Source organism: Pelodiscus sinensis, chromosome 18 (genome assembly GCF_049634645.1).
Source record: "Pelodiscus sinensis isolate JC-2024 chromosome 18, ASM4963464v1, whole genome shotgun sequence".
NCBI lineage: Eukaryota > Metazoa > Chordata > Testudines > Trionychidae > Pelodiscus > Pelodiscus sinensis.
The window spans coordinates 5,514,844-5,530,805 of record NC_134728.1 but is presented as its reverse complement, the minus strand read 5'-3'; the positions used below and the strand labels follow the sequence as shown (position 1 = coordinate 5,530,805).

General features: G+C 48.4%; 1 protein-coding gene across 7 annotated transcripts in view; it reads right to left on the bottom strand.

Annotated features, from left to right (window-relative positions):
• Nucleotides 1–15,962, bottom strand: part of MYT1 (myelin transcription factor 1) — a 141,233-nt gene that overhangs the window by 37,044 nt on the left and 88,227 nt on the right. For 3 of the 7 annotated variants that reach the window (XM_075901023.1, XM_075901024.1, XM_075901027.1), the window contains exons 10-14: nucleotides 13,877–13,990; nucleotides 12,160–12,374; nucleotides 9,144–9,349; nucleotides 6,426–6,695; nucleotides 4,555–4,709 (exon numbers count right to left, since the gene is read on the bottom strand). In XM_075901023.1, the coding sequence (XP_075757138.1) occupies nucleotides 4,555–4,709; nucleotides 6,426–6,695; nucleotides 9,144–9,349; nucleotides 12,160–12,374; nucleotides 13,877–13,990 (960 nt within the window). Of the gene's footprint in view, nucleotides 1–2,250; nucleotides 2,350–4,554; nucleotides 4,710–6,425; nucleotides 6,696–9,143; nucleotides 9,350–12,159; nucleotides 12,375–13,876; nucleotides 13,991–15,962 lie in introns of all 7 variants that reach the window. The other 4 variants (XM_075901020.1, XM_075901021.1, XM_075901022.1 and 1 more) reach the window with 3 other exon arrangements.

Below are 15,962 nucleotides of genomic sequence, written 5' to 3'. Positions count from 1 at the left end.
CTGCAGGGGACCTCAATAGGTCATCTACTCCAGTCTCCTGCACTCAAGGCAGGACTAAATTAAATAACTAGACTATGGCGGACTGGTGATGGTTTAGCTATTGCTGTTTGCTTGCTTCCTTTCAGTTTTTAGCCCTCAAGCAGGGTCCCCTGTAAGCTGAGCACTTGGGCAAGCCCCCAGAAGAGATTCAAATGCCACTCAGCTGATTAGCAGAGCGCCCTCGGCCACTAGCTTGTGTTTCTACTGGTGGTGCATACAGGCCCACTGAGAGAGGAGGGCGAAGGGGGGAGTTGCCCCAGGGCCTGGAGATTCAAAGGAGTCCAGGGTGATTGCCAGAGTCCCAAGACCTTTAAACTGCCACCAGAACACGGCACTACATTCTCCAGGCAGCACTGAAGGCTGAGGGACGTGCATGCCAAACTTGAGGTGGCATGGAGGGCTGGCAACCTCAACCTCATCCCTTCCCCCCAAAGCCCCACCCCTTCCAGGAGCGCAGAGCTGGCTCTTCCCCCCACATCTTGTCCAGGGGCCTGTGAAGGCTGTTGGCTTCTCTGGGTGCCCATCTGCATATGCCTCAGTGCACATATCAAAATTTATTCCACACCGGGATGGGAAAAAAATAGAGGAAAAATTGCACTCAAGGCTGCAGCAAAGAAAAGCTTGAAAGCATGGATGTTCCTAAATGTTCCATCACCTGCAGGCAAATTAAAAGAGCCCAGTTTAAAATAAAATCTCACGCTATCCGGGGCTTTACTCATAGTCCTTGAGCGCTTGGAGCCGGCCATACTGCCAACAGATGGGTTATCCTGGCTTTATTTGATCTCTCTCTACCTCCCCACTGCTTCCCAATGAATCTTATAGCCAATGGAGTAGGTGCAGTGGCTTTGTGATAGTCAGGAAATAAAATCCGTAATGCTGTGTGTGACTCAACAGCTCCATTTGCATATGGTGGGGCTTACTCTCCCGGGTAGCCAAACCGTCTTTAAATATGGATTCCTGGCTTCAGGACTGTTCCTGGGAACTAGTGCTAATGAAATACTGTGGGTTGGGGTTCTGGCTCCCACGTCATGAGTATCCAAAGTAGGGTGAGGGTTGTAAGGATCCATCTTCCTCTATCCCTTGTGCTCCATAAGGACCAAGACGTGCCACCAGTAGTAGTCAACATGCCAAACAGGTTAGGACATGGCCGTGACCCCATCCCCCTTCAGCGGTGGCCAGTGGAATGAGGCCATGGGATGAGGTCAAAGCAGCAACTTGGAAAAGGTTGAGTAATCTCGGCCTGTCGTGTGGTTGGATGGAGTCTGTAAGGAAGGAGAAGCTGGGTCCAGGGGAATGACAGGGGAAGGTCTTTTGAAGCCTTTGGGTATTCTGGCTGGGGGTTTTACAGCCGGTCCCCGACTTACGAATGAGTTACGTTCCGAGAACTTGGTTGTAATTCGATGTGTTCGTAAGTCGGATTACATTCACTGACATACGGCTGAGCTGTTCGAAAGTGCGGATTTTGTTCGTAACTTGGGTTCCGGCTGTATAGGAGGTTGGTCGTAAATACGAATGGTCGTAAATTGATGCGTTCGTAACTTGGGGACCGGCTGTATTCTGTTGTCCGACTATTGTGGTCAACACTAAAAAGCGCCCTGAGGAAAGGGACTTCTACAGACCTTGGGCATGGAGATAGCTTCCCTTCCCTGGCTGCTGGAAGAGGCCACTGGAGCACAAGCTAACCTCCAAAGAGAGGCACAAGGTCTGCTCCTCCATACATTCCCACTGCAGCGCCCCAGGCATGATGTCTGCCTCTGCGGTGCAGTAATACGGGGTCCCTCCTGGCCCTTCCATCACACACGTTGCCCATTCTCGGGACAGCCCTCTACAAAGAGGCAAGCCCAGTGGCTTCATGGTAGAGTTAGACTCTGTTATTCATGATGCCCAAGTTGGAGGCTGATCCTAACCCGAGCTGCCCAAACTGAAGGGATTGGGGGAGTCCTGCAAAGACAGTACCCCCAACCCATACGGGGAGGTAGTGTCTTGTATCAGCCTGGAGCAACCATGGTAGGTGCACAGAGCAATCACGACAGGAGCTGGTCCAAGGCAGTATAAAACATGGCACCTTTGAGGGTGGTGGAGAGTAGAAATCCCAAGAATGGGTCGGGGGAGCAAGGAGAGGGCTGTATGCTGAAAACATAAAGAAGCAACCCACATCAACACAGTGCACAGGAACTGGAGACATTCTTGGTCCTAGGGCAGGACAACTACCTCATAGTTTGTCCATGATGATGATCCTGGGACTCCCGTTTCTGATGCCCCACAAAACAACTTGTTTTATACCCTCTGTTGTTGGTGCCTCCACTCCCTCTGCATTATGGGACAAGGGGCACATGCATAGGTTACTCACACCAAGAGACAGAAAGGAAAAAAAATATATCAACCCTAAGTCCCTCTCTCAATAACAGAAAATATAATCACTGGAACTATCCTTAACTTGCAGATGCTCAAACAACAATATATATTGCCATGTGGCATTAGAGTCTTGGATGGGTTGAATGGCCACAGACAAGATGGAAGTGGACAACCCTTCCCCAAACACTTGCCACCAGAATCCTGAGAAGGCCCAGGGACCATGTGGACATGAAAACTCAAATCTGCAGCAAGTGAGTTTGCTCCTGAACAGGCTATGCCTAGGGGCACCACGATTCAAGATGACATCAGAAGGATCAAAAAGGGTGGGTGTGCCTGGTGTGGAAAGGAAGCTTAGAGATGCTTCGAATGCCAGGAAGATTCCTTTCCAGAGCTGTTCATCACCATGAAACAGTCTCCCTCTGAATATCTGGCTTACCCCAGAAACTGAGACTCATACCATTTCCAGAAAAAAACCACAAACATGTCAAGCATTGCATATGGGTGCTAGTATGGGTCTTGCTCATGTAGGCAGCATTCGATCTTGTCTTCCTCTGTTCACCTGGGACTTCACTTACTCCCTGTTTCCTCCCAGCATAACATACTCCCCTTCAAACCTCCCGCTTGCATAGCTAAATGATGAGCAAGACTGAGAGAAGTCAGTGAAATGAAGCCCTGCTGAGCCCTTCCTACCTTGTATGTACAAAGGTCAGAGTTACTTTGGAAATAAACCCAGGAGTAATAGCTCCATTGAAAAGTTGACTTGAGTTTGGGGATCAGCCTGCCACAGGAGGGCAATCATTTTTGACCAGCAGCCACTTCAGAAATTTTTGAAATTTTCAAAAGAGGCGGGGCCTTAGGCAGAAGGGGCGGGGTCAGGTCATTTCCATGCTTCCCCACCCACAGATCCTGATTGGCCTGGGGACTGGGGAGCTGCGAAGTCTTTGCCACCCCCAAGGAGAACTACCAGCTGTGATTGGCCTGTGAGAGCATGGAGTCTCCTCCCACTGTGCCCTCATCCTGCAAGGAGTGTGCGGTGCTTAGCAGTGCCACGCCCTTCGCAGGGCAGGATGAGACTTTGCACACTCCCCCTTTACCTCCAGGCCAATCAGGGCTGGGGGGCGAGGGGAGCGCTCAAAATCTCCTCTGCCCTGCCAGGAGCTCGCCGTGTATTCCTTGCAAGGCGGGGGCAGGGCAGGAGGAGACTGCACACGCTTCCCACCACCCCCAGGCCCTCATTGGGGGCAGGTGCGCAGCAGGGCCTCCGCGGGCCAGCTCAACTCACTTGACGGGCTGTATCCGGCTCACGGAGACCCTTTTTCCCTCCCCTGACCTAAACAGTTTACCCCAGCGTTTCTTTAGATCAGAGCTGGGCTCTACTTGCAAATCTTGGGTCAGGATCTGACTTCTATGAGTGATCCAGGGTTGTTGATCTTATCGCCAGGGGAGGGATCCTCCCCCAAGTTTCTATGGGCGTTCAGGTCTGGGGTTTGGTCCAGGGCCCTCTCAGAGGTAGCATACAGCACAAGGATGTATAGCTGTGCTGTTTTAATAATATTCATTGCGGGGTCTTTATTGCTTTCTTCCAAGGGATTATACTAACTGCTCTATGTTACCATAAAATGTTATTCCAGTGGCTGAGATGGCTGTAAACCTGCCTGCCTACCTGCCTCCCCCGCTATGAACAGGATGATACAGGCTCCTCAGTGCCACTTGTAAGTTACTGGGCTCCCTTGGCCACCATTGACTTCAGGGAATAGTTCAGGATCTCCTAGCTAAGGAGGGAGGGAAGTGGGCACACGTGTTAATTTTAAGGGGAAATATATACAGGAAATGCTCTCTGAAATTATGCTTTTTTACAGGCACTGTTCTGAATCCTAGGACGACAGCGCTTTTGAGGAGGTTCCTTTAATCATCACACAGTTCTAGGAAGCCCATCTGGGATAACACTTCATCTTGCTAATCAGAGGGTGAGATTTCTCTTGAAAATTTCGGTTTGAAGTGTTTGGATTAAATAAGACCATCGCAGTTGGAACCAATGCAGAACGGTTTAGTTGCGTGGGGTTTTTTGGTTAATGGATTCCCACCTCACCACCCTTCCTGGCTGTCCGGAGCACTTTATACATGTCAATTTGGCTCCCCTATCAAAAAGGCAGGACTTACGTGAGGAGCTCCTTCTTGATGTCCTTGGGAAGGAATTTAAGCTTGAAGTTGGTTAAGGTAACCTCCCCTGGGTATTTCCGTTCTTCAAAGTTCTCCTCTGATGCTTCCTGCTCGTCTGCTTCAGAGGAGGCAAAAGAATGGGCTGCGGGCTCGGACTGTAAGAAACCAGCAGGAATAATATTTGTATTGATCCACAAGCTGTGAACATAGCAGCGCTGAGGGATCAAGAGAGTCCATCTAGTCATTTTTCAGCCTTTCTATGGCCCCCATCATGAGAGTACCTCACAATCCTTAGTACATTTATCCTTCCAACCACTCTGGGAGCGAGGGCCATGCTATTATCCCTCTTTTACAAATGGGAAACTGAGGCACAGAGCAATTAAGCAGTGAATCTAAGGTCACATAGGAAGCCTGTGGCGGAGCAGGGAATTGACCCAACATGGCCCAAGGTGCATGCTAGAACCCTACCCCGGATTATCTTTCCTGTCAGGAATTGTGAACATCGAAGGCCCGGTTCGGGTCTTTCTTCCAGGGGTTGTTTGTCAGTGTAATTTCACTGGAGTCACTGTTGATTTGCCCTGATGTGACTGTCAGGAGAAGGAGGCCGCTGAGTTTACAGTGTAACAAAAAGTAATTGATGATTTCTCCCCTCCGCTTGGATCATCAATGACCGAGGCACCTCTCCGTCAGGAGCGGGGAACCTTACTGTGCCTGACCTTGCCACCACGTGCACATGGTGAGTCAGCGCGCCAGCCTCTCCGCCCCACTCAGGCAACATAAAGGAGGAGGAGACCTGCCCTAATGTGATGTCAAGCAATTCCCAGGTGATGCAAAGCAGATGTAGCCAGCTGTATGCCAACCACTGAGGAGGGGCATTCCGGGGCAGGCTGGGGTAAGTGGGGGCATGGTCAAAGCACATTGTACTGTGGTGATCCCTGGCTGGGGGAGCAGTCCCTAAGGGATTACTCCAGGTTGCATAGTTTAGAGCTGCTGCTAGATTGCTCTAAATGATGCTGGGCGGCTGATTCAGCCCCTGAACCAGGGTGACAGAAAGGTGGTATAAAGCTGTTTCCCCTTTCACCCTGCGTCCTGTGCTAGGTGCAAGCTGATTCGACCCAAGGATCTGGGCCAGAGGGCTTAAAACGCGAATGCAACTCCAACCCTATTCCTGCCTGCGTTGGACTCAGGAGAGACGGTGAGAAAAGGAGCAGAGAGGGAGAAAACAACTGACAGAAACAGAAGAACTGGAGAAGGAAGTGGGCCCAGTGAGAAGTGAACACAGAGGTTGAAAAAGCACCAGAGAGGGGAAGAGAAAGAATGTAAAACTATCCACAGTATAGCATGGGTGCATGGGCGGTGGATATGCTAGGTGGGGGAAGGCATTGCTTTCCCAAATCGCCAGCCTGGCCCAGTCCACATTCGGCCCGTGGGCTGTCTGGAGGCAGAGTTTTGCTGCCCGCAGCACCTGCCCTCTCTGTGCTCCAGGGCGGGGAAGCTGAGACCATGCGCCCTCCGCTCTCCCCGTGCTTCAGGGCCAGGGAGGCTGGGGCTGTGTGCCCATCCGCCTGCCTTCCTCCCTTCCCCATGGTGTGTGTGTTGGGGGGTGCAGAGAGGCAGTTTGGGGGGACAGGGCCTCAGTAGAAGAGGTGGGGCTGGGGGCTGACTTCCCTGAGCCCTAACTTCACCAACCGCCCATGCACAGGTGAGATTTTTCAAAGAACTTGGCACTAGCCTAACTCTGCTGCCACTGAAATCAATGACAGTGAAGTGTCCAAGGAAGTCAGGAGTCACTGGTCTTTAGAGTGGGAACATATTACTCCCTGCTTCTCAGTGGAAAAGCGACTGACGTACACGGTCCCGTCACCGCTTACCTCCTCTGGCTCCTCCTCCCGCTGACGATTTGGTTTGGTGTAGTCAATAGGGCCATCCCATTCATCCTGACGGGAGGTCTGGCTGGACTGGGGTGAGGTCATGGTGCTGCTAGTGGCACTCGTGCTATTTTGGCGTTGGGACACATCGGGGGACTTCACACTGGGACTGCTGCTGCAGCTGCTGCTGCTGGGGAAGGCGCTCTCCCGTTTGCGGTGCTTGTTCATGCTTAAGTCCAGAGTCCCGTTTTCATCCACCTCAATGTCCATAGACTGAAAGACGGGGGACAACATTCTAGGTGAGGGCTGGCAGTCAGTTTCCTAAGTGTCTCGTTTGGTGCACAGAGCCCCCCCGGGGCCTGAAGCAATATGGAGCATGCTACCCTCTTTCCTCAAACTCTGACAGTCAAGGGGATGGAATGGAGCAGAATGGGATTTCCGAAATGTCCCATGGGAATATGTCCCAGCGGTGAATGCAATGTCTGTTTGGAAGGGATGCTTCTCTCAGGCAAGCCTCAGAGAGGTCCTGTGGCACCTTAGCCTGTGTCTAGACTACATGGCTCTGACAACGGAGCCATGTAGATTAGACAGCTAGGCAAAGGCAAATGAAGCCGCGATTTAAATAATCGCGGCTTCATTTACATTTACATGGCTACCGCGCTGATCAGCTGTTTGTCCGCTCAGCGCGCTAGTCTGGACGCTCCCCTGCCGACATCAAAGCCCTTTGTCAGCAGCCCCGTTATTCCTCGTGGGATGAGGTTTACCGGGGCTGCCGACAAAGGGCTTTGATGTCGGCAGGGGAGCGTCCAGACTAGCGCGCTGAGCGGACAAACAGCTGATCAGCTGTTTGTCAGCTCAGCACGGCAGCTATGTAAATGTAAATGAAGCCACGATCATTTAAATTGCGGCTTCATTTGCCTTTGCCAAAAAAAACAAATCTACATGGCTCCGTCGACGGAGCCATGTAGTTTAGACGTACCCTTAGAGACCAACAGATTTATTGGGGCATCAGCTTTTTCGAGTAAGATGCATCTGATGAAGAGGGTCTTTGCCTATGAAAGCTTACTGCCCAAATAAGTCTATTATTCTTTAAGGTGCCAGAGGACTCGTTGTCTCAGACAGGTATTTTGTAGAATTACATGTCTCCACGCTAAGGTGTACAGACATCCCTGTGGATACTGGACAATTTTCCAAATGAAGACTCAAGGACTTTTTTCTTCAACACAGGACATGCTTAACATGCAAAAGATGTACAATATGCAGCACAAATGGGAACGGTGCTTAGCACAGGCCCTTGTGATTTTATCATCCCAGCGTGTTACTCCCAGGTTATGTCTAGACTGGCATGATTTTCTGCAAATGCTTTTAACGGAAAAGTTTTCCGTTAAAAGCATTTTTGGAAAAGAGCGTCTAGATTGGCACGGATGCTTTTCCACAAAAGCACTTTTTGCGGAAAAGCGTCCGTGGCCAATCTAGACGCGCTTTTCCGCAAAAAAAGCCCCAATCACCATTTTCGCGATCGGGGCTTTTTTGCGCAAAACAAATCTCAGCTGTCTACACTGGCTCTTTTGCGCAAAAGTTTTGCGCAAAAGGGACTTTTGCCCGAACGGGAGCAGCATAGTATTTCCGCAAAAAGCACTGATTTCTTATAGTAGGAAGTCAGTGCTTTTGCAGAAATTCAAGCGGCCAGTGTAGACAGCTGGCAAGTTTTTCTGGAAAAGCGGCTGATTTTCTGGAAAAACTGGCCAGTCTAGACACAGCCCCAATGTTTAAGTTTAGGCCTCATCTTGCATGGTGCTGAGTGCCTTTCAATGGGGCTAAGCGCCTTTCGTTGCTTGAGGTACAAGGATGCATTGCTACTAAATGAAATGCTCAGCTCCTTGCACTGGCAGGGTCTTGTGAAGTGAAGCGCCAATAGTATTAGCACCCATGGAGTTGACAGCCTCCGCCTGGGTAATGTGGGAAGGGAGGGGGATGGTTCCATGCTCCCGGAAAGGGCTGGCCCGAGGGGAGCACAGCGCTCCCCTGCCCCACCAGCTCTTAGCGCTGCTTCGGAGTGCATGGCCCACTGCTCCAAGAGCAATTTAAAGGGCCTGGGGCAATTACCCCATTTGTCCCGTGCCCTGCCTCATTGGCAGGCCTGATTGCTCTCTAGGCTTCAAGTACAGCTGGACAGAGATTTTGTGTCTCAATCTTTTTTCCACAGAATATGTGGCTTCCTCAAACTTGACATTTTCCATTTTGAAAACAAAACAAAGCAAAACAAAACACCCTGATTTTCCATTGGGAAAAATCAAAATGAAACATTTCATCAAGGTCAGTTTGACAATAACCTGAATTCACTTGAGCTGATGCAGTGCCTCATGGGAGTTATGGTACAGATGCCTCATGACCTTTTTCTCCCCCATTGGTCAGGCTTCTTGACTAGAACTACATCTCCCATCATGCACCAAGGGCTCGCCTCCGCCATTTTGGAAATCAAAACTTTTCAGAGTCTTTCTGTTGTGTGTAAAGTTTTGACATTTCGCTCTGATTCAGGATGAAAACGGATGTGAAAATATCAACATTTCCCTCAGGTCAGAAATCAGCCAGCTCTACTTTTAAGCACATCGAAATTAATGATCTGAAAACCGTTTTTCAACCGCATCCCATTTACATTGTCTTCTTTGCTGCTGTGGATTTTACACTCAGCCCCCTGCATTTCCTTGCAGCCACACTCACCTTGCTGGGAAAATCCTGCTGCTTGGTACTGAGATTTTCTGGCATCTCCCAGCAGCGGGTGGAGAGATTTAAGATGGCGGTGGCAGCCATGTGTGCGGCCTCGGCATCGTGAGAGTAGTCGAAGCCTGTAGAGGAAGATGAAGTGCTCTTCACATAACTGCTGGAAGGGCTGTGGCTGGGGGAAGAGGCCTTTGGAAAAGGTTTAGCTGCAAAAAGGGAACAACACAGGGCTGATATATAAATTTACACATGAACATCACAGGCAAATCAATCCCCTGCCACTGAGTTCAGTGGATATGCATCCTGCAGTGGCAACTCTGTACCTATTATAAAGCCATCAGCAAACTCAGTGCTCCTAGCACTGAAGCTTTCAGTAGCCAGGAACTCACACCCAGGCATGCTAAGATGTAAGGTTCCTGCATTATCTGACTGCACCATCAAATTCCCAGAATACTGTAGCCTGTACTATCCTGAGGGCTTCCAAAGGGGAAACAATAGTGAATCTATACCTGCTTTTTAACTCTGCATTATCTTATAATTATACGAACAACCATCTTTTTTAAAATCATATTTTAACAGCAAAACCACACTAATCACAGCTATAAAATATGACTTTCTGACGATGATACCAGTGTAATATGATGTTACAGTATTAAATCTCCTGGAATACATTCATACTGTCCAAAACTATACTGCCCTGTACAATATACGCTGGACCTGCAAGGAGCTCAGCACCTATGACTCCTATTGAACCTAGTGGGATGTGAACAGAATCAAGTCAATATAAATTATGGCCCCGACCTCACAGGCCAATCCTTGTGGAAGGATCCACATAGAGCCCCATGGAAGTCAATGTCTCTATGCAGGTGGAAGGGTCTTCTCATATGAATCCAGCTGCAGGATGGGCTCTGTAGTTCCAAATTTACATGCCAGACTCTGGTGGGTTTGGTCAATTTTTCTTTTGCCCTTATCCAACCAAAACTCCATTAACTTCAGTGGGAGTTTTGCCTGCGAAAGGCCTGTAAGATTTGGCCTATGTTTGCAAAGCAGCTTGACAAGCTCAGATAAAGGTGCCAGAGCAAAGCGAAATAATTTTATTATTCTCATTATGAACTCTAAAAATAAGACAATATAAACTGCTAATCTTTTCGAGGACTGCTTCCTCTCTCATTGTGTGGGTGTGTGCCTGTGTGCGCGCACAGAATGCTTATTGATATTAATCGGAGTTATGCACACACATCCCTCGGCATGAAGATCTCTTTAAAGTAAGTCCTTAATGAAAGGAACAGATTTGCCTGCTATGATTGGCAATCATATTAATCTTGTTGCTCTGACTAACCCATGGGAGTCTTACCCAAATGGTTATCCTTGTGCATTGCTTTATTTTTTATTTCAGTCCAGTTTAACCCATGTCTTTTGGTAGGGTGGGGGTATTTGCAAGCACAAGCTGACAACATCCAGAATGGTGAGATGCCAATTTCAATTTCACACTGTACACTCAGCGATGCTTTTCCATTTCCTAAGTATTGCTAGCACTAATGGACTTGCAATCAGCAAATTAGTAAAAATGAGTGATGAGAAAAAATAGAAAGGATTATCCTGGTGGGGCTGCTAGAATTATTTTTGTCAGTACAATTACCCGGAAAATTCTCTGCAAATATTGCAAATAACACAATCTATTCAGCGGGAGAATCACTTGTGCTGGGAAACAAATTACTTTTCCATCAGCCCTAACCCAGGATGACAGTGGCAGTTGGGCTCTCTGGCCTCCATCCAATTTCATTGTCTGATCCTTTACAGATTTAGTACTGTAATAAAGGGGAGCGTCCATTGTCGTGCAACAACCGGGAAGCTTTCAAGCATGAGCACTTTTGAGAGAGCAGCTGCATCTGGATTAAACAGGACTCTGAAAGTGGGATTAGCTACAAAGAGAAAGCCCCCTTGAGGCCGCTGACTTCTGCAAACTGGTTTCCTAAATCGTTTTTTTTTTTTTTTTTTTTTTATGATTTAAAAGATGTATTCAGCATGCATGCGTGGAAGCTAATGGAGTAGGAACATTAAATGGTAAAAGTGCATGATTTTGCACTGGTCAGTCTCTGCAGCGGTGTAACATGCTTGCTAGTTTTAGTCCCCCATGTCCATCTCAATTTCTACACCCACAGATCCCTCCTCAGGGGGGTTATTTGGTCATTTCATTTTACGCAGGCATCTAATTGGAGGCTTCCTTTTCTCAAGGGCTCTGCCAAGTCATGGTAGATAAGAGTGGTAAGTAGATAAGATAGAGAAGGTATTAGATAACTGATAAATAGAAGGTGTATGGTTAACACAATATAATGTGAGACAATTAGTTAGAATATCTTAGTTCAATATTAGATTTTTAAAAAGATAAAATATAAGCCAGCTAGCTAGAATAGAAAAAGATGGATGAATGAAGGAGCATATGAGAGCTGTAAGATACTACGGACAAACTGGAAGCGACTGTGTAACTTATTACACCTAGGAATATTGTTCAGATGAACGTACCCAAAACTGGATGCAGTTCTCCCCAAAGTTGAAGCCAAAGATTCTGTCCTTTGGGAAAAACACTCCATAGATAGCTCTTCTTGCTTGTTCCGTCCCCTTCACTCAAACATGTCCTCCCAAGAGCCTCATGGCTTGTCTACACTAAACCGCCCAATCCGATCCAATCTACGCAACTTCAGCTACGCAAGTAGCATAGCTGAAGTCGACGTACTTACCGCGGTGTCTTCTGTGCGGTAAGGTTGGCAGGAGCTGGTCTCCCGTCAACTCCAGCTACTCTTCTTGTCCTGGTGGAGTAACGGAGTGGATGGGAGAGCGCTCGGAGATCGATTTATCGCGTCTAAGCAGATGCGATAAATCGACTGCCAGTGGATCGATTGCTGCCGGATCGATCCACCGCATAGTGAAGACACACCCTCAGTGTTTTCTGGCCAGTGATATTTGAGGATAAAGCACAAAGCACTCAGCACCAAACCCCTCCCTCGTCCCAACTTACATTTAAAGGCTTTCGGTGAGGTTTCGCTAGTCTGAATCTTTGGGGCAAGCATGCGTTTGCCAAAAACCTGAGCATCAAAACTTGCATAATCGAAGGTGACCTTGGAGTATTTCTCCAGCTCCTTGGCCAGGTTGGCCCTAGGGGTTGCTGGAACCATGTTGGGCCTGTAGCTTCCATACTGAGGAATCTCCAGCTGCTTCACAAAGCACATAGGTCTGCAGATAAAAAAAAGAAAACCAAAAACCAACAATACTTCTCTTTCTTTTCCTTTAAATGTGAGGTATTTATAGTGACAGCGCCAAGTTATTTCTTTTTTCCAGAGGTTGGTTTACAAATATTACACTCAAAACAAAGCAGGATCATTTCTTCATAACTCTGTTTGTGGGTTTCTCAGATTTTTCTTACAAAATACTGTGCTACTCTGGTTGCATTTCCTCCAGATTTACACCAAAGGAAGAGATCAGAATCTGAGCGTAAGCTTGTAAAGCACAGGGCTGGGAATTACACATTCCTAATTCTCGCACCAGACCCAGTGATGTCAACTGCATAAACCACAGTGCAACATTTTGCTGTGGGGCACTATGGCTTTTTTTTAGCGTTGCCAGAAGAAATAAAATCTTGGGGGTAGTGCTTTCCTTTGGGAGAGCTGAAAAGAAATGGCATGAAACATTACAAAAGCGAGTAGAGTTCTGTTGCAGTCACACTGTAGCTTTAACTCCGCCGTGAATATGAACACACTGTAAGGGAAGGCCTCCACCTGCATATAAATTGTACATAAATTGCCTTTTGTTATTCACCTTCCCCCTGACCTTTTCCCACTGGTTATTCCTTACACTGTGCGCTCCTTGGAGTGTGGAATGTCCTTGTTATACGTTTGGAAAGTGCCTGGCACATACCATAAATAAATATATCAAGCAATAATCCCAATCATCGCCTCCTCCCCCTGCCGCAAAAGATGCTGAGTACTCTCAGCTCCAACTGACTTTGTGTTTTCAGCTGTTCTGGGCGGGAGGGAGAGCCCATCAGAGTTTGATGCTTCACTGGGCTGGGGCACATCAACATTGAGAAAGGTTTGTGCCTTAGTGCTCTCATTGTAAACTAACTCATCGTATTATAATCCATGTACAGCATCATGAATCACAACACTGTGTAGGCAAGGAATCAATCAGTGACATTCTTAGGGCTGGCCAGTCCCCATCAGATAAACACAAAGCAAAATCAATCAAATCATTTGACAATGATTAGCCTCCCTTCTAACCCACAGGATCCCTCTCCTGCAAGCCATGGAGTCAAAGAAAGACAAGTTTACTTAAAACACAACTGTGACGGACTAATTGGTACGTGGCCTTAAAAAAAGTCTTCCTACTTAGACTGCTAATATAATAGCCATAATTCTCAGGCAGTTTGCATTGTAGTGTAATCAGCACAAGTGCCTTTGCTGCATTGTTAAAACCCTTTGGCCTGTAGCCTCAGCATTAATTGATGCTATAGAAGCAATTCATTGTCCTGGATGCCCTCCATGGGATCATCCATTAAATAACCCTGCACCTTGGAGACACCTATGATCATAATAACAGGCATCAGCAGTACCAAGATGCAGCCGTCTGGGGCTGGATTGTGTCAGAGTTCTTTTTGCAACAGATTTTAATTTATTCAGCGAGGGGTGGGGAAGTTGGAAGAAATGTTGCAGCAAATCCTGTTTTAAAATCTCACATACCTGAGTATCCGGTCAGAATTGGAGCTACTTTTAGAGGGGTCACCGGCTTGCGGTTGTTGCTTTTCATGAGATTTGGCTAATTTTTCAGCAGCGGCAATGGGGCACCCAGATAAACTGCATGGAATTAAAACAGAAAGAAAGGCGAGCTAAGCACAAGAGCCTGGGATGAAGATCTCCATTAGCTTTACAGACCCGGATCAGCACTGAGCTCATGAGAAAACCTCTCTGTTTTTGGCAAGCTGTAAAGCATTCGGGCAGGCAGTGTGATATTGCTCAGACAGCAGTTCAGAAGCATTAAAGAACCAAAGAGTTTGGATATGGATAAAAAATATCAGTACATGGGACCACGTTCCTCAAAGAGAGAATGATGGGAAGTGGTTGGGGGGGGGGGGGGGGGTATTTCATTTGGAGAAGTTGTAATGAATAAATGGAATTCCTTCTCCTTACTTGTTCTTAGGGTTGCCAGATGGTCTCCCAAAAAATACCGAACACCAGGTATTTTTTTAAAAGAACACAGGATAAGCGGCGATCACAATCCTGCCTCCCAGCTGGGACTCCCACGAACACCGCTGGGAGCCTGTGATTGCACAGAAGCCTGGTGGGGGCATCAGACTTCCGTCCGGTGCCCAGCCAGAAAAATCAGAGAATACCGGACACTGCACATGTCCAGTATTGTCTGATTTTTTTTACTGGGCAGAGGGCTCAAATACCGGACTGTCCGATAGGATACCGGACACCTGGCAACCCTACTTGTTCTGGTTCCTTCCTTCTCCTATTTCAAGCAAACATTTCCCAGGGTGACTTGGAAAATGTGCTTTGTAGACATGCAGTTGTGCCAACAGCTACTTGCCTTAAGGGGCTTGAGTGTGGCTTTTACACAAGAGTGCCAGGCCCTACATGGGTGGCTTTAAGTCACAACTGTCCATAGGTTGTGGTGTGGTGCTGCCTTGCCCCAAAGGAGCCCTGATAAAATTTTCCTTTGAGAATGTGTGTTGGAGCCGCTGCCCCACACTGGCCGGAAGGGGTTAAAGCAATTAGGTGGGAACCTGCACAGAGTCCTGGCCAATCAGGGACAGGCTTTTAAGGAGCCAATCAGGGTGTAGCTTGCTGGAGCAGCCTTGTATAAAAGGAGCTGCTCAGCAGAGAGAGTTAGTTAGGCCCCGATAAGGAAGGTGCTGGACCTGATTCTCAGAGACGCACCTTAGGGAGAACAGTGCTGGGACCTAGAGAGGGAGGTTCCAGCCTGATACCTGGCAGATTGTGGCTTTGTTACAAGGGCCAAGAGGGTGCAAAGGATCATGGGGAAGTGGCCCAAGGAACTAAAGGCAGTGAAGGCGAGTAAAGGAGGGCAGGACAAGGCTGCCACCACAGGGTCCCTGGTTCGGGACCCAGAGTAGCAGATGGGCATGGGTCCTCTCCCTTCCCCCCTTGCACCACACTTTTCCATCATTCTCAAAGCAAGATGTGGCCAGTACAGACTGTGGCTTGCCCCTGAAGTGAGGGGCAAGTGAAGGCTGCAGCTGGCCCTGTTGGCAGGTGCTAGACAAAGGGCTGCCAATAACCCCTGGAAGGCAGCGAGAGACCATTGGAGTGGGCGCTGTTGGAAGGCAGTATCCTGGAGAGGATGCCGCAATCAGGTAGCATTGCGGTTCCAGACTAGGAGCGTGGAGCATGGATGGGGGAGATATCAGCCTGAAGGAGGTGCCCTGCTGACAAAAGGACTAATTCCCCAGAGCTACCAGCAGGAGGCGCTGCCGCAGTGAGTCCTGCCCCATGACAGAAAAGCACAATCCCCTGCTCCATGAGCCCACCCCACCTTCCCTACCTTTGGAGCCAGGACCCTCTGTAGGGGAACAGAACCCGCTGACCCTGTGCTCTCCACCATTCAGGGAGTGCTGTTTTGGGCAGCCATGCAAGGGGCGAGGAGGAGAAGCTACTTACTCCCCTCTCTGCCCTGGCAAGGCTGAACAGGGGCCATTCAGAGCCTAGGCCATCTAGATCTTGAGCAGAATTGCAGCAGAAGACTCCAGCGGTAGCAGAGTTGGATCCTCCAGGCCATAATTTCCACACAATGTCCCTCTCTTCA